Source organism: Polypterus senegalus, chromosome 4 (genome assembly GCF_016835505.1).
Source record: "Polypterus senegalus isolate Bchr_013 chromosome 4, ASM1683550v1, whole genome shotgun sequence".
Classification (NCBI taxonomy): domain Eukaryota; kingdom Metazoa; phylum Chordata; class Cladistia; order Polypteriformes; family Polypteridae; genus Polypterus; species Polypterus senegalus.
In genome coordinates this window covers 148,613,538-148,633,062 of record NC_053157.1, presented here as the reverse complement: position 1 = coordinate 148,633,062, position 19,525 = coordinate 148,613,538, and the positions used below count along the sequence as shown (strand labels likewise).

General features: G+C 35.6%; 1 protein-coding gene across 3 annotated transcripts in view; it reads right to left on the bottom strand.

The window, feature by feature from the left end:
• Nucleotides 1-1,912: 1,912 nt before the first annotated feature.
• Nucleotides 1,913-19,525, bottom strand: part of LOC120527716 (SWI/SNF-related matrix-associated actin-dependent regulator of chromatin subfamily E member 1-related-like) — an 82,286-nt gene continuing 64,673 nt past the window's right edge. For all 3 annotated transcript variants that reach the window (XM_039751456.1, XM_039751457.1, XM_039751458.1), the window contains exons 10-13: nucleotides 11,252-11,343; nucleotides 10,149-10,278; nucleotides 8,328-8,395; nucleotides 1,913-6,389 (exon numbers count right to left, since the gene is read on the bottom strand). In XM_039751456.1, the coding sequence (XP_039607390.1) occupies nucleotides 8,370-8,395; nucleotides 10,149-10,278; nucleotides 11,252-11,343 (248 nt within the window). In that variant the 3' untranslated portion in view covers nucleotides 1,913-6,389; nucleotides 8,328-8,369. The remainder of the gene's footprint in view (nucleotides 6,390-8,327; nucleotides 8,396-10,148; nucleotides 10,279-11,251; nucleotides 11,344-19,525) is intronic.

The following is a 19,525-nucleotide window of genomic DNA, read 5'->3' as shown; positions in this document are numbered from 1 at the left end:
TTTTATATACAAATCAAAAAGGAAAGCATTTTTCCCATACTTAGACAATAAACATGTGAGAATTAAAGCTCCTGTAACACCTTCTGTTCTTTGATACAAACTTTCAGGAGTGCAGCAGTGCTCACAACAAACTATACAATGATAGCAAGTTGAGCAAAAGCATAGGGTACCAAACCAGCAAACTAAGGGTTAATAAGTTCCAAAGTCTTAGTAAACTAACCTGACAAAGATAATGTGAAAGTAAAAGCTGCAAAAATTTTTAGAAAAAAAAACGTAAAATATATAAGGTGCTGTAACTGAGTAGGTGTGTCATAGTAGTGGAGGTTTTGGACTTTAAGCCCTGGGGGTTTAAATCCAGTTATTGACACTGTATGACAATGAGCAAGTCACTTCACCTGTAAGTAACCATTTCAAACTCAAATGTTGTAAGTCGCCTTCGATAAAGTCACCAGCCAAAGAAGTACAGTAAATGTAAAATATAAATGTATGTAGTATGTATAATTAAAAATTGCTAAAACTGAAAGCTGAAGAAGAAATGTCATGAATGTAAATCTGAAATTACATCAGCAACCATCTCAGGACTAGAATTATAGTCATCCAGGCTTTTAAACAGTTTAGGGTGGCTGAGGACAACAGCCTATCTCTACACCATCCAGAACAAGGTAGCCACCAAACTTAAGGGAGAATGTGTAAGCTACATACTGAATGTGTCCTGGGTGGAATTTGAACCCAGTTTTAAACAACCATATGGTGCTAACCACTGTACCATCCATTATGGTGTCTAAGTTGTCAAAACATATTTTACCTGTATAGGAGAATTTTATTGTCCACCTTTATTAGTTAACAAAAAAAGCAAGATGGACAAATTTGTTTCGTCTTTGTATTGTATAGAAAGACACATTATGCTAACCTAGGCAATAAACACTGCTCACTGTTTCAGTTCCATCCATTTTCTGACACAGGACAATGGGGACCATAACAACAGCATAGACTGCACCAGGAGTAAGTGAGGGAGCAAACTTGAACAGAATGGCAAAACCATTCCAGGGTACACTCCAGCAGCCACCCACACTGACTGACTATACAATACAATACAGTTTATTTTTGTATAGCCCCAAAATCACACAGGAAGTGCCGCAATGGGCTTTAACAGGCCCTGCCTTTTGACAGCCCCCCAGCCTTGACTCTCTGAGAAGACAAGGAAAAACTCCCAATAAAAACCTTGTAGGGAAAAATGGAAGAAACCTCGGGAAAGGCAGTTCAAAGAGAGACCCCTTTCCAGGTAGGTTGGGCGTGCAGTGGGTGTCAAAAGTAGGGGGTCAATACAATACAATATACAGAACAGAACAATTCCTTAAGACAGCATAATAATAAAAATTTTAGAAGTATGGTTTAACAGTAGATGATATGACATAATGACATATACCAATTTAGACTTGCCAGTCAACCTAATTCATGCTCTGGGATGGAGGGAGGCATCTATACTTCCTAGAGAAAACCCACACAATGCAGAGAGAACGTTTAAGTTCTACAGAAAAGGCACTTCAGCAGAGACTATAATCAGCAGCACACTATGCCATATTGTTTTTCCAAACAAATCTATTTTTTAGTAAAATACTGCAAGGCAGGATTGCTCAGTCAGGTCTTTTAAGAAAAAAAAATTGTTTGATTCTTTATCATGACTCACTTACAAAGAAAAAAAAATCACACACACACACAAACTTAAATGCATTTTTAGCTTACTTATCAATACATGAACATAGTTAATGTTTGATGCTTACCTCCTTATCTTTTTTTGGTTGGACATTTTCTCCTAAACTCGCATTCCAATATTTGGAACCCTAGGCCCCAAATGTAAACTTTGGTTTGCGGTTTCTTCTTAGAAGCAAAAATGAAAGAGACAAAAAATGACTGAACAGAATCTGTTTTTATTGCAGCTTTTATTATTTCAACTTGCACATTCATATCCTTCACAGTAATGATTAAGAGTGCATAAAAGAACAACTACAAACAGTAGAAATTGGATAATTCACGAAATCAACAAACACACAATGTAAATAAGTTATAAAGTGCCAAACTGGGTTCAGGAGAACAGTAAACAGGAGAAATCATTGATACAGGTTTTAATTTCAGTGCTTAATAACGTACAGGGAAGCAATATGAACTTGCTTCTGTTTAGTATAAAAGTTTAAAAGATGTTTTTTTTTTTGCCTGACTGTACAATACACCTGGTTATATGAAATCACAACTTACATAAAAATGTAGCACATTATATCAAACTAAAGTTTTAGCATCTACTCCATAATGGCTAGACGAACAAAAAAAATTGCTTGGTTAGGAAAGTGAACAGAAATTAGCAAAAGGAGAACAGGGTGTCTAAATTCTTCAACAAGAAAGTATTCTTTAACAATTCAGGTTGAAACGTTTAATCTTTCATGTGAGACATCGTACATAAATAAATGACAGAAATAACAAATAATTTTACCTATTAACATTTTGAAATATTTTTAATTTTCTTAATATTAAATATACCAGGTGTTTTGTCTCTTTAGTCTGAAGCTAAATGCTAATTTCACGTTCAGTATAATAGTTATCATGTAGTAACAACAATCACTCATTGTAGCTTGGGAAAAAGTTTAAACTGATGATATTATTTATAATGCTTCATTCAATTTGAGCTTTAAATAGTGTCCAACGACAAATGTACTAAAGTAGCCATTACCAACTATACAGAATTGAAGCTGGCAACTTTTTACAGTTCAGAAATTAGATACAAAAAAGAATTACAATTTAGCTAATAAAGAAGTTAGGCTTGTTAACAGCATAATTATTTTTCCATTTACTGTAATTTAAAATAAATTACAAAAAACATTTAAAATTTTGCATCGATGGTATAGATCAATTATATGCATATGTGTGGGTGGAATAATTAAAATACAGAAGCAGAAGAGTCTAAACTATATCTCCTACTTTATTACAATCAAAATTAGGGGCAAAGTGTACACTGTAATCAAATGTTTACAACTATCTCAAGGTTTAACTTCACTATTAACAAGATAGTAAAATAATAAAAACATCAATTGTAAAGGTGGTGGATTTTGAATGTTTTTTTTCTGTCAACAAACTTGAAATATTTCACCGGCTTTTACCTAATTTTTAACCAATTCAAATATAAAACATTTCACCAACATAAATCCTGCACTTATATAATCAATACTTTATTAATTAGAGGTGTTAAATACCGATTTTCATGTTTTTCTCTGTTAAATTTAATTTGTATCAAGATTAGGAATGCTAAATGCACAATAAAAATAAATTTAACTTTGTTTGATTGTCCTCACAATGACTGTTATGAATTATGAACATATTTTAAAATACAAAATTGTGAAAAAACATACAGTAGGTTAAAACAATTCCTAATTTCGAATAGTATCACATACAGTGTTAGAGTAACCTTTAATTAAACCATGTTAATTTGTAAACTAAATAAAAGTTCACACCATTACTGACTTGTTACATATAAATCATATTTGAACACATCCAGTTCTGAATAAAGTGGATTTTTGTAAGCTAGACTAATGGGCAGTGCCAAACAAACAGTGACACCATGAAGAACATAAGAGACTTCACCAGAACAGCAGGCACTTGCTGTGGAGCACCTGGTTACTAGCTAACCCACATAGCACACACAGGTTTAGCACCAAGCTGCACTGAATTGCTCACCGCTTGCACAATGAAGTTGGTCAACAGTCTTGAACTGAAAATATCGTGACTAAAATTGACTCATGTGATGTGCAAGGCTGAAAATTATGGGCCGTGGCGTGGATAAAATAGTGGCTTCACAGTGATTTTTAGAGTTGTACTGAGGATGCATGTGCATAATCCAACTAAACACTAGCCTAATCTGAGTATGAGTGGTTAAATTTAACTGGATTTGCTTGAATTGAGTCCATAAGAAACACCTTGTACAAAAAAGAAGGTACTCAAAGCTGTACAGCTTGTTACAATAATTTGCTACCACAGTATTTTAGGACTAATATAAACGATCTGTTTTTGGATACTCCAAAAGAGGTGCTAAGACGCCAACTAATCAGAAACTGGTGGTGACCTGGGTTGGAAAGCTGGAGTGTCATCTGTGAAGTACTAGAAAACAAACTGAGTATCAAGGTTATCATGGAACAACTAAAGAATGCTTTAATTTGAAATTAGGTACCCTCTTAGTTATGGAAGATGTGCTGCATCTTGGGAATATTTTCGGGCAGTGAGTGTGAACGAAGTATTGAGGGAGTAGGGGAACATTGACCTTAACTGTTGAAGAAATACTTTGATGAACTTTTAAACCAGGTGAAGGAGTGAAGCTCTATAAATGCAATGGCAAGAGAATTTGGCTGATGTCTCAAACTCAGTAATGGCAAGAATGGATATGTTCTGACATGAAATGCTGAAAGGACAGGACAGTGTGAGGGTATCTTGAGTAGCACACTGTCAGAAATTGAAAATATACAGGGTATCTTAAGACTGAACTGGTGGTTCCTCTTTTTTGAAGAAGAGGACAACAGGATGTCTGTCAGTTATTAGAGGGTCATGTTGCTCAACCTCCTTGGGAAAGCCTATTTGTAGGAGGTTGAAATTAACACTAAAAATGCCTGTGTCACCCATGCCATCCAGGAGAAGGTGCTGAAAGGGTTTACGGTCTTCAGATCATTGGTGCATGTCAGTCAGTGCTTGTATCTGAATTATGTGAACTGTGTCTGCTTTCGCTCAAATCCATTTAAGAGGTGCAGTATTCAACCAAGAGCATATCTTTTTTCCTCTTATATGTTTATTTTAAATGGGCAGTATTTTAGAAGGCAAGTAAGGATTGGGAAGTATATAGTGTGTCATTCAGAACATGAGTGTTGTCTCCTTGGCATTATGTGAATGAACTTTTAAGCACACCACAACAAGTTTGCCATAATCAACATGAGAACTGGCACTTCCAAATTTAAACTCATAATTCATTCCTGAAAAAGATTTGTTTGCTCTCTACAGGTGAAGGAACAGTGGAACAATTTAAATACTTTGGAATCATATTAACAAGTTAGAGTGCAGGCAGCCATAAGACTGAGAAACTGATTTGTACAAGAGCAGCAGAAATGTAGGCATTGCATAAACAGCGAAGATGGAACAAAGATCTTGGTTTTCCAAGTAAAAGTACATTGTTACCTGCTTTGGGTAGCAAATTAAAACATGACATCTCAAATTAGACATATTATATTTTATATATCTCATATACTGCATAAGATATATATACGTTTTTTTGCAGTGCAGTCATGAACTGAATTGCTGTTATTCCAGACTGAGAGGAAAGAAAAAAGGTTGCTCCTGAGCACTGCTTGTGAGAGGTATGCCTGGCATAGCTTCTTGGGAGAAAATTTACAATATTAAGCAGACTGTATTTCTCTAACAGTTTGGGATAAATTAAATAGAGCTGATGGAGACAAAATGTCTGCGATGATCTGCCAACCCTGTCACAGCTATATATATCATCAAGAGAGGCAGACAGAAAATAAACAAGTATGACTGTAGAACTTAAAAATATGTATTGGTATTGATATGCTTGAAAAAGGATTTATTCAATTTATTTTACAAAATCAGTTTAACAGTGTGAAGTTAAAGAGTGAAGAGTCAGACACATTCCATACATGGAACGCCAACCCAAATTAGATTAATAAGGTTACTAATTTGGATTAAATGACTATTAACATAACTCTGTTTGAAACAAATACTTTATTGGTAAAGCTAACTAATGCATTTGCATTTAGTGAGTAAAAGAATAAAATAATTTAATACTGTTATATTTGAATAAATTATACAAAGTTTTTACATTTCTATTTTGTAACACAAAAAAAAGCTTGCCGCTGAAAGGAAACAGATCCCTCAGCATGCTACTAATAGTGTTGTTTACCTAGTTAAAAACTGTATATTAATTTTCATCAATTCCATTCAGTAAAAAATTACTCCAGCATTTCCTAAAGCATCCTCTGATGTTTTAAGCCATTTAGCTCAATGAATAATAAGTTATAAAGGCAGTAAAAGCATAATTGTGACAAGTGCATTTTGGGACCAACGTGTGTGTACTAGCATGACTAAATATAATACGGGACTGGAATATGACTCACTTTCCTTCTGACCAGTGAAACTGACAAAGTAAACATAATTTTAGAATATCCTAAATACTAAAAAAAAATATAAACAGATTTGTATTATTGAAAAGAGCTATCTTCATAATTTCTAACATGGATGCAAGCAGCATTGTTTACAGTTTCCCCTAGTCCTTTTGTCCTTTGTAGCTGTATTCATGCTTCATGTACTGTAAAACCCAATTCTTCAGTACTTCTACAGTAAATCTGGACAAAACAATGGAAACAACTGTGTTATATATACTTCAAACGATTTATATACTTTTTGCATAATATTAATCTGATTAACATTAAAATTTTATACAGTGTTTCAGTGTTTTATATAAAGCGAAAGAGGCCAAGATGAATTTTAATACAAGTCTGTAGTAAAAAGGTGATTGCACCTGATGAAGTCTTTTAATCATTAACCATCATCATTATATTCTTGTACAGTATTTAGTAGCAATTGAGTAGATACTGAATGCTGTAAAATAATAAAATTGAGAAAAACACAACATTAAAAATTAATAAAACTAAAAATACAAAATCTAATAGTAAACTGAAAAAACCCTGTGATTTTTGTGGTACGAAAGAAAATAAATCCTGTTAGATTCCATTGAATACCTCATCTTGATAATAAAAATCTCAGATAATCAATATAACATGCTGAAACCCATTAAATGCAGGTCAAGGTCATGACAGACTAGCAAACCATCATGAGCAGGACAAAAGTACACCGCAGGACCCATTCTCACATACATACATACACACACACACATTCACATCCATTCATTCTCACACAACACAAGTTTGGAACTGTCAATTAACCAGACTACCTGGTGCAGAAAACATACAAAAAACATGGAAAATGAGCAAGCACACGATGTGAACCCAAAAATCTTAATTTATTAATTTTAGCAACAGAGTTTACTTTTGGTAATTTGTAATAACTGTGAACTCCTATTATATATTGAAAACATATAAAATATGAATTACGTGATACGTGCAAACTTGATTAAACTACACAACAGCAAATAAATCTAGTCTGAAACTAGAAGTACTTTATGTTCAAGTATGGATAGAATAGAATGGAATAAAGTGAGAAATATAAGCAGTTCTTACTAAAGCTCCCACTAGGTATATAGGCCCTTCTCTCACTTTGGTATGCATAAGCATATTACCTTAGGTCAAATCATCTAATATACAAAGCATATTTTGTATTGTTTATTAACTGTATTATGAAAGTAATGCTCCTATCCTAAAATTATTAGACTGAGCTTAACATATTACATTTTAGTTAATTAGGTTTATTCTAAATAAACAAAGAAAACATGAGCAAAATTACATTTCAGAGCATGGTGTATATAGTTGGCTGAATTGATGTGCTTTAAATATAGTGACTTGTATAATGAGGCAAGAATGAGGATTGCTTAAATAAAAAGATGTGGTCAAAAGCAGAACCACTAAGTTGTTCCAGATGAAGGCCACAACAAGAACTACTGGAAGAATAAGAAAAGGTACAGTATTCTACAATAATAATTTTTTGGTGAATACAGTTTTATCTCACTCTATTCATTATTTTTTCTGTGTTCTCAGGGTATTAATTGCATGTATTTGTGCTTAATAAAGCTCCCATTTTTTACAACTACTTGCTACAACCTGTTAAGGAACAAATCATGTAAAGACTTAACAGTGTTTCAAATCAAGTTATTGATATATATGTGCTTTTCAATACTTTCTTTTTCCCTATAGATGACAAAGGTATACATTTTTTCATTTAAAGGTAAACTATTGTGTGTAAAGACCTGTATAAAAGATGAGAGATTAAATGGCATTCATTAAAAAACAGTATTATAAAAAGCACTTCAGAATATGTTATAAAGTCTTCAATAGCTGACAAAGCTCACTGTGCTTATAATGCTTACCATTTGGCCTGGTGCCATATGGCACAATGTTCAAGTATAGTACAATTTGGACAGGCATAATTTCATTGCAGCCAGAGCAGAAAATTTACATTTAATTACAGCTTTTTTGTGAATATGTCATTTGTCTGGGCTACTAACTTTACTTTAACAAAGCTAGCCCATTTGCATTTCTTTTTACACTCAGCAGTTGTCCTGTAAGATCTCCTCTATAACTATTAGATTAACATAATTTCATAATTACCTTCATTCATATTCATTTTAATTAAGAATTCGATGTCAACCTTCATTTCTGCAGAAATCCACTTCCTTCTATGGTATTTAAAAATAATTTTAATAAGAACAGCACTATAAACAATATTACTATGGCATATTGCAATATTACCAACATAGTGCATATGTTAAACATAACACCCAATCCAAGTAACTGCTAAGGAATATGCAATGAATAATACAATAAGTACAAAACAAACTAAGAGGCCATTAACTGATACCTTTGCAGTGATGGGACTCACTGGCTCTTAGAAACTATAAACCTATCAAAATGTTTCTAAATATTAATAAAAAAATGTATAATAAAGCCTACTCCTGCTGGCTTTGAAATGCAGTCTCAGAGTGGGTGGAAGACATTAGAATTAAAGCAGTTAAGGATCCAGTATCAAACCCGAAATATGATACCATTAAAACCACACAAGTAATATCATGGGATGAATAAGTAGAAGGCATCAGAGCAACAGAAAAGATCCAGCTGATGAAATGTGTATAAAAAAACAAGCAAAAAAGGCAGGTGTTCAGAACCAGAAAACAAACAATCATGTGTCAAACCCCAATTGCAAGACAAAAATCCAAGTCAAGAGTTCCTTAAATGAAACTCAGTAACCAAATATTTAAAGTACACATTTCCAAAAAGTGTTTTGAGAAAGTATCCAGAAACTTGCACAAACAAAAATACATATACGTGGATGCTAACTTAAATGATGTTTTGCCAAAGATGTCACATGTCTGGGAACACATTTCCTATCACAGAGTACTCAAAATGGCACTACCCACTAAAAAACAAGATGCCACTAAAGTAATATTAAAACTTGATTAAAAAATAAACATTAAAAACAACAGTAAAACAATGAGTGAAACTAAGCTCTCTGTAAACGAAAATCCTTATAAAAATGAATAATAACAGAGGAAAAATGTATTAAACCCATGAAAAAAAATTACAAAATGATGAAAATCATGACAATATATAACATCCTGCACTGTGATATAATGTAGAATGCCCAGGTAGGACCCAAGTTTTTGTTTTTCCTAGAATCAGTAGAAAAATATTGGATCTTTTTTCTCCATCTCTTCCACTGATAAATAAGATTAGATGATGTTACCTCAACTTCAAATATTCTAAAATACATTACAGTTTACAGTGTTAACAGTTGTATCCCTTAAGAGCTAAACACCAGTAACTAGCACACTATTCAAGCTCAAGACAAAGCAAAAGTGGACTACTGTGCTCTAACTACAGTGCAAAAAAGCTACAATAATTTACATTACTTTAAACAAATACAGAAAGACCTGTGATTTGTTTTTTCTTGGAAACATCCAAAATACTTAAGACTTATCTGTACTTTTCTAAAATCATACTTCATAACATCAACTGGACAGTATCAGACTTTAAAGATGTAAAATAAATACATAATAACATAAAAAAGAAAAACTGTATGCAGATAATATTCTTCAACTAACAAGATATAAAATGTCTTTTAAATTAAAGCTGAGTACACAGTGAATACACTTTAAGCCATGTTCCTCAGAAATTTGCATGGTAGATTTTGACCAAATCCATATCATGTTTAAAATGGCACTGTCTCATCTAAGGATTATGTCGTTGACTGAGAAGTTATTTACACATTGTATAATCTTACAAAAATAACTCTTTTGAAGTATATTACACTCAAAACACCCTTTTAATTAAAGACTGATATACAATGGTAATGCAGTGGATGAGTTGTTTCCAATATACTTGAGATATTATTCAGCAGCTTTCCTTAACAAACATACCTTTGCCACCACTTACCAGTGTCAACTATATGAATTTGGAACTGGAGCAACATAGGAACTCTCTTTAAGTTATCAAGCTTTGCCTCCAGGGACTGCCCAAAGACCTTAAGTCTTCCCAGATCAGTTTCAAGGTTTAACTTTTGTTGCTAGCAGAAAAACAATATAAAGGATTACTACTACTGTACTGTGCATAAAGATGAAACATTATAAACCTTCTGTTACAAATTTAAAAAATTGCAAATATTAAACGATTTGTGGTCATCATATTTCTTATTTTTCTTTGCAGCAAGAATTTTCCAAAATATATCAAATGGGAGAAAAGGAACAAATATTAGGCGTTAAGCAACCATCTTCAGATTTTGAGCACTGTCTTGAGAAATCCAGGACATCTCATACTACAAGATGGGAGAAATTATATTCAGAATCAAACATATAGATGTTCCTTTTATTATCAATTTTAGTACAACTTATTGGAAATCCTGATCCTTCAAAATATTGCAAAATATCACCACCCTATTTGTCTAATCATTGAATACAGAATAAAGATTCCAAATGCATTATGTTTACTTACTTATATTGTATATACTTACAATTCTGAATGCAAATGTACTCAACTCTCTAAGTAAAGTTTGCTCCTAAACTTTCAAACTTGACCCTTGCTCCTTCTTAATATGTTAGTTACAAAACTGAATAACCTATTCCATTATATTTCAAAGCACATTTATATGAGGCAAAGACTTGCATGGTACAATATGTTTATCGTAATATAATACATCAGATGGGAGGCTGTTTTATCAGCCAGTGTATGTCTGCAGCATTTTGACTGCATATGCGTTAAGTTGATTATCATGATCCATATATAGTTGTTCCAGGGTGGCACCCAGGCGCATTCACATATACACATTTACAAAATGATTGTGGTTTATAAAGGGTAAATTATGTACAAATGTGTATATGCCAGATTTAATTTTTTTTTTGTCATATGCATTTTCCTGTTTTTTGATATACTGTACACATATTTTCACACTTTACACAAAGTTTTAAAAATATGACCCCAGGTCAATATACATGTTGTTTACTACAGTTTAAAATATCACACTAAGGCAGCTCAAGATTTACCTGTAAATTTTCCAGTTCAGTTTTTAATTTTTCATGTTTCTGCTTTGACATTTCCAGGCTAGTATTTAATTCACCAAATTCAAACTCTCTTACTGTGAAAGTAATCATAACATATGAAAAAGACAAGAAAAAAAATCACTTAAGAAAACAATGAATAAAGTTGCAGGAAAAAATAAACACACACAACCAAAGATGATAACTTAACAATCTGCTCTTTTGTATGCTGCTGTTTAAATATGAGACTGTTGGGTGCAGATGCCATAACATCTTTTGAACTCAGATTGTCTATAATAAAGTCTGAGGATTAGCCAGGCAATGAAGACACAGAACACAAGTGTTCTAAAAGTCAAATAAAAGTGCCGTCTTACAATAAATAAGTCAATAAAAAATTGTCAATAAAAATACTACCATTGGTGGAGGGTAAAGTACTAATAAATAAACACAAACAGGTCAAAATTCAAGGTTAAAACACATAGGATTTGTGTGTCTAAACATGTGCCTCTTGTGTCTTCTTTCAAAACTGAGTGCTCCTCTTCTCTACCATTACAGTGTCCTCAGTATGAGGAGATATCCCCTGACAGGTGCAGTCATCCCTTAAATCAGTTCATGTTCCTCACTGCCATCACTCAGCCTTCAGTGGGGACCCCGGCAAGCCATACTCCTTTTCTCTCACTGACATTCTTCTGCATCCACAGGAGCCCGCTCGGAGCTGTTAGTCGCTCCTGCTCCTCCCAATCTTCTCTAGGCCACTACTGACCATTTGCCTCCCTTTCACAGAAAATGGCTCCACCACGACCCTGCCTCTTTATTTTTTTTATCTTTCTCTTTTAACCCCTAGACCATTCTTTTTTCAATCTTTCTCTAACTTGTCTATACTAACTCTTATCCCTGAGAGTGCAGGTGCCTTAATTATAGACCCCAGAGCACTAGTGAGGAAATTGACTATTTCTAAACTAAACTATGCATGTCTATAGATGAATGCGGGGTTGTCAATTCCCCCTTTCCCCCAGTGCTGATCTGACATGCTATCATGTGCAAGTATGCCTGCCCAGAGCCTGAGCACACATTTTTTGTTTAAAAACTGGTTTACTGCCACGGACCACTATCACATCTAACCACAGTGACAGAAAAAACTGAACAAGAAATATCCAAAAATAAATGTTTTCACCCTAGTGCTAATTTTTTATTGCTGGTTACACACAGGCAGCATGAGCACACATGCATAAAATACTACATTTTTAATGGAAACTTTAATGATAAAACTTTTTAGATTTTAAATGACTAGTACACAATGAAAGAAAAGAATATCTAAAATTTGCCTCTATTTAAAAATTACAGTCTTAATATTTGTAATTATTTTAAGTGTATTAATTAAAGTTCTGGAATTATCATCACAGACACTGCATAAGATGCAAGAAATTGCAAAAAATATGATGTAACTGTTAAATATAGAAAAACACTTCAGAAATTAAATTAGTAAATGTGATGTATAAGGATAAGAATCCCCAACTTAACAACGTATCACAAAATGCTAATTTAATATTTAAGAGAGACGACTAGGGTAACATACTTTAGGTGATGTTATACAGACCTGGGACCTCATGCATAACACTGTGCGCACTATAACATGACGTAAGCACAAATGCCGAAATGTGCTTACACACAGAAAAATCCAGATGCAGGAATCTGCGCGTACTCCAAATTTCACGTTCTTCCGCAACATAAATCTTGGTCAGCGTGAAAAGTAACGCTTGTGCACGCGCTAGCTGTCCCGCCCCAATTCCTCCCAAAATTACGCCTCTTTGAATATGCAAATCAATATAAATAGCCCTTAAGCTCAACATTCTGTGAAAAGACAATGGGAAAAGCACGGGGGAAAATATAAGAATTCCAGCGAATATCAAGTGGAGGCAAAGGAAAAACAAGCTATTTGTTGATTTAAACAGTGGTATAAATAACAAAAGGAAGTTGATTGAGTGACACAGCGTGTTGAATAAAAAAAGAAGTCACATATCAAAGTCGCCGTGAAAAGGCGAGTCGTAGCCCACCGTCTGAGTGTCATATGAAAGCTTATTAGGGTACAGACAAAAAAAATAGGCACACAGTGGGGGGAAAAAGCACGAAATGTCAACTTTAATCTTGACATTTCCACTTAAATCACGTAGTTTATTTTGTCATTAAAGTAGAACATCATAAACTTCATCTTATAATCATTTAATTTACTAGTTTCTCAAATCCCGTCATAACTAAAGAAGCATGTTTAATGCTTTGTTTTGTATTGGATCTTCTATGTGCTCTATGTGTGTGAATCACTACAAACTTCCGTTCTTTCTCTTTCTCCGACAGGACACAGAGTCCATTACATTTGCGATATTACAGCTCTCTGAATAATTAAAATACTGAGATGTGTACGTGATATCATTTTCATGATGATTGAAATGAAAGCATGTTATTAAACATGGGAACACGGAGGCGCAGTGATTGTTCATGTCTCACACAAGATGCTGCTGTGCCATGCACAACCTTCGATGAAATAATTTATTGTAGCAGTACTGTCTCTTTCAAACGTACTAACCTCCAATTCCTGTCCTTACTAACTTTCTCCAAATACCCAATCGCCACACAATCAGTTCTGTAATAGACGTTAAGCCATCTGTAAGCTTACAATGACGATTCTTCAAAACTTTTAAGGAACATTGAAATATCTTCACGTGATTAATACGTGTTTAATTATTCTATCCGTCTATCCTTCCAGTGGCGTGCCAGCCTCAGCAAATATACAGCGCTAGGCAGGAACAATACGTGAACTTGATAGCGCTGCAGCACCGTGTCTTCACATGATTAATTATTAACAATACAGATTACTTAAATGAAGTTAAAGTTTTATCTGTATAATATAATCAACGTATTTTGCTGCATTTCATCTTAAAAATGATATCGTCATCATATGTAAATACGCGCTTTATAAAGTGGCACAGGTTGTGTAATATTATAACTGTAGTGCAAGTTTACAGTTGGGTAATTGTACTTATAATGTACAAACAGTTCTACAAGGAGCAATTGATTGAGTGCGTTTATAGTTCTTGGGATGAAACTGTTTCTGAACTGCGAGGTCCGTACAGGAAAGGCTTTGAAACGTTTTGCAGTGGCTGAGGTAGATGATTCCCGATCAGCTGCTGCTATGATTCCCCATTCAGATACAGTGATAAAAATACTCCGAGTGGTGCAGTGACAGTAATATGGAAAAATCCGCTATGGCAACCCATGACAGGAGCAGCTGAAAGAAGAAGAAGAAGGTGCAGTGACAGTAACAACAGTAAATCAGCTATGGTATTAGAATAGTTTGACTATTTCGTAGACCATTATATTGTTACTGGTTAATTACAATTAGATGCATTAAACTAATTAACAATATGCGGTTAATTTCAGTGTATTTATAAAGCCTCGTCAGGAAAAGAAAGGATAACCACACAAGAAGAGTAGCACTGCTTTGATGCTGGGTGCCGCAAGTCTGCAAAACCGATTGGAGAACTTGCGTACGACAGGGTATGAGGTACCATGGAAATGTGCAATATACATCGCGATCTGAACATGGAAACGTTCTTAAGCAACATTTCTGTGCGTACGCACCATTTATACATGAGGCCCCAGATCTTTCAAGAAGAACACATTAATGAAAAGCAGTGATTCATGATAATGATAAAATTTAAACCCTTGAGTGTAATGCATGACTCGCCTTTCCCCCAGTTTCTGATTTGGCAAAATAAAAGTATGCACACTTCCAACTGGTTTATATGGATCCTATTGAATTTAAGCCAAAAAACTTGATTTTTATTATGAATGGCTAGTATTGTATTAGTTAGTGATTACAATATCTTACTGAACATTTTTAATTGAACCAAAGTTTATTTTTGTAATTAACTTGTGAAGTAAAACTCAATTATTTTATTACTAGCAAAATACCCGTGCTTCACAGCAGCAAAGTACTGCCTTAAACTTTTTTTTTAAAGAAGAAAAGTAAACCTTTTTAAACTGAGGGAAAATATACTAATAATTATTTATTAAGGATCTCTTTGTATACCACGTTGTCAGTTCGGCCCTCTAGTTGTAATATGACCAAGCTGTGCTCTGAGCTTACTCTTGAGCATGCTACTTACAGTTGGCCATGTGAAAAGCAACCTTGCCTCAAATCAATGCCAACCTTTTGCAGGGTCTGTCCCTGAGACTTATGAATTGTCATTGCAAAGCAGAGCCTTACTGGAAATTGGAGGCGCTTGATTTGAAATGGGAGATCAGAGGGTATAACGGGGATGCGAAGAATAAAAACTCTCTCCCCTGAGCCACCGCCAGTAAAAATAGTTGCCTCAATTCGGTTCTTTTGCAGACACGTGACCTGAAGTCTCGTGCCGTTACAATGTTTCGGTGGCTGTAAGTTTCTCAGTAACATTATTGGTGCCCCAACCTTCAAAATTAGATTATGCTCAGGAGTGCGTGGAGGATTCAGAGTGTGGAGAAACTCTACCGGATAGTGCACTGCATCTTCCACTTCTACAACTGAATCCACAGACTGATATGTTTTAGGTTGTGAAGGTAGTTCCTGAAGTAAAATGTGGTTTATAGTCGTAGTCATGTCATTTCTTGGTGTCAGGATAGCTCTCCCCCTCAACCGTGACATGTCATTTTCGTGGAGATTTCGTAGATTGGGGTAAACATTTTGAAGAAGGCTTTGTAAGGTATTCACGAGGAGACAGATTTGTAGGAATATTTATTTTACAATTTTCTTGAATGAAGGTGCCATCACCTATACTCATTAGAAGAGCAGAGAACTCCCAGGCTTTTTTGTCACCTTTCAAATGAACCCTCATGTTTATTCTTAAGGTAACAACATTGATTTGTGGCCATAGGCATGAAGACTTCAGACATGCTTTAACTTCGTCAGTGTGTGTTCCTCTGGGCACGACTGGTAGGGTTTGCTGGAAGTCTCCAGCCAGCAACACTGTCAAGCCTCCCATAAGTTTGTTGGTGTTTCGGATGTCTTGGAGGGTCCTGTCTAAAGCCTCAACACCTCCTCTGTGTGCCATAGTGCATTCATCCCAAGACAATAAGCTGACAATGTTGCAACACTTCAGCCATGTTGCTCTGCTTTAATATGTTGCAAATGGGGGATTCAGTATGGCTGAGGTTCAGAGGCAGCTTCAAAGCTGAATGAGCAGTTCTGCCACCCTCAAGAAGAGTTGCAGCAATGCCAGAAGAAGCCACAGCTATGGCAATGTTACCTTCCGCTCGGATTTTCGCAAGGAGAAGGTTTATGAGGAATGTCTTACCAAAAAAAACACTGTGCCAGTGGCTGAGACAACGCTCCTCATGACTTGCTCATAAACTTTTTGGTCACTATTTAGCAACAGCTTGTTATTTGTGACTATATTGGCCAATTGCGAGGTGTTGTAAGATGTCTCTTTCAAGTACTCGGGATTTGACGTAACTTCTGCCAGTTCTCTGAAAGGTGAAGGCAAACCGTAATGACAAGAGATTGACCTCCAATAGCAATCACATAGTTTTCAAGCAACTGTAGACACTTGTTATAAATCAAATATAACCACTGGTGGACTTCTGTTCCTATATGATCTCTTTCAGTCTGTCTCCTAATATCTTCTGCTATGCTGTCTTTATGTTTTTCCCATAGCTTTAAGGGGTTTTCCATTTGGCAGAACACCAGCATGACAGCAAAGAGTTCACGGATCTTTTGAGGTGACCGAGACAGAGCAGCTTCCTGTAGAGTCTCGTCCCAGTTGATATTGTCCTGTAAAAAACCAAGTGCCCTGCAGGCTGACTTAAAGGTTGGATGTAGGACACCATCAACTGTTCTGAGAGATTCGAAAGACGTGGGACCTGTGATGTCGTTGAGCACCAGTCGAAGATGGTAGCATTCAGAGGTATTCAGGTGCACAGTGTAGACCCGTCCCAGCACATTATCTTTTTTCACTCGTGAATGTCCTGGTACAGTGTTCCCCTGCTTTCTCCAACGAAACATGTCGTTTGCCCACAGAATATATGATGGAATTTCATTATAATGAAGTTGTTTTGCAAAATCATTGTGGTTGCAAAGGTCAAAGAAAGCTAAAAGGGTCATCTGTGGTGGATTGTGTACTTTATTGGCAACATTGCCTTCTGTGAAATAAATTCTTTGTCCGTTCTCAAGATGCACAGCAAGATGAACGACCGGAGGGTAACATTCGTGAATGGGAGAACAGAAAATGCGCCAGGCTGCTTCAGAGCTACTAATTTAACGCCCAGCTTCGTATCGAGATACTTCATCATTTTGATTTTGTATTGTAAATACTGCCTGGTCACTTCCCTTGTTAACATACTTGCACATGTATTTGATCGATTTTACTGAATTGCAAAATTCGACATTGATGTGAGCATTGAAGAAGCGGGACAGCACAGGACTTTAAGGGACCACCCATCTTTTGTCGATATCTACTCCCTTGATGTTAATTGTATGACCTCCATTAGCCGGTGCGTGCCGGTGGTAGTGAGGGTAACCATCTTTCCTGGTCTGAGTTTCTGAGATGAAGGGATGCGGGTACTTATTACTGCATATTCCGTTCATCATGCAGGGTGAGTTGATATTATGAGGTCCACATGGGCCGTGAATCATGGTGGATTTTACTATTTTGTGGAGGGCAGGGTCAGTCTGTGGATCAGGAATTTCTGCACGGATCACTTGATCGATGACAACTGGCTTAATCCTGTTCTTTAGCCACAACAGAATGTGTGCATCGGGAATACCTTGCTTTTGCACTCTATGGTGTACATGTAACAATTTGTACAGCCGAAAATGTTACTCTTCGTGAGCAAGTCCATCATTTTGCGAATTTTCAGGTGAAATACACGACTGATAAGGTCATGGCGATCGTGAGATTTTTGACGCGGAAGGAGAACTTCAGTGATGTCAGTCCATTTAGGATTGCAAGTAAATGTGATGAATAAGTCAGGGCGGCCATAATAACGTACGTATATCATTGCGTCTTGTGTACACTCATGCATATATTGAGGTCCTCCAGTGAATGATGATGGTAATATCACAGCTTGACCAAGTTCCCTTAGTGTCGTTTTTGTCAATAGCATCTTTCAAGTGGATGTAATTTTCAGCTCGTAGTTGCTTCTGATTTAGTCTTATATAATTTAGTCGTTCGGATTCAATTTTTGTGTACATATCAACTAAAAACTGATTTAATAAAGTTCGGAAGAAAAGGACAGTATTATCATGATGTTCTCTGATCATAAGCCAGTATGAATATAAGTTTGCTGTAGAGATGGTTTTCTTCATAGGTAACTTACTGGCAGCATGAACTTGAGGTATAGACACAGAATAGCCGTCTTCACCATAGCAGAACATGAGGGGATATTTAAGTGCATCGTAGGATCTGTGGGTTTCCTTAATGCATTGCAGTTTATTGTCTCTGCTTTTCAAGACAATATCCCTATTCTTGAACATTTGCCCAATGATGACAACAGCAACTTGACGTACTGCAGGTTTAATAAACCTGCCTTTGTGTGCATTTAATGGTTCTTTGTCTGCATGAATGACAACTTTGAAGTCTTTGTCTTCATCTGAAATACTGTCGATTGCGGAGTGGAAGTCTTTGATGTAAGTGTTAAAATCATGCAGCATTTTTTGTAATTGCTGCACCTGGGGTGTATTAACTCCAGAAACATTAGCGCACCAAATTTGTACTTCCTTATCATCGTCCCCGGCGAAATAAATTTGCAAAAATTTGTGTTCCTCAGTCAGCATAGGTAAAAGACTGCCAATCAAGTGATACACTTGTCCCTGGACTTTAAATGAAGGCATACAATTTGCCTCAACAATTTGGTTAGCACCAAATGATGTCATCTGAAATGCGCTGTTGTACTTTCGAATGTTGTTCAAGAAATGCTCACTTTGAGGATGTTCGCCATTTAACAGGCCCACAAGAAGGTCAGGAAGCTTATGTAAAGGAGTGAGAGAGACTTTACCACCATTACAGCACAAACCAGGATCCTCGCATTTCCACCTATGAGCTTGACAATACTCATAGTCAACATCCATGGATCCAATGTGTATTGTTTTGTCAGATTCATAATGTATGTTTGGGTCGTATGCAAATCCACAATCGGCTTTTTTGAGCCAAACCTGTTGTTTTCGTACGTTGGGATCGTACCTAGAAACAGAAGCTCTATTAACTTGTGGATTTGCCTGCGAATATTTAGCGGCAGTGTGTCTATTAA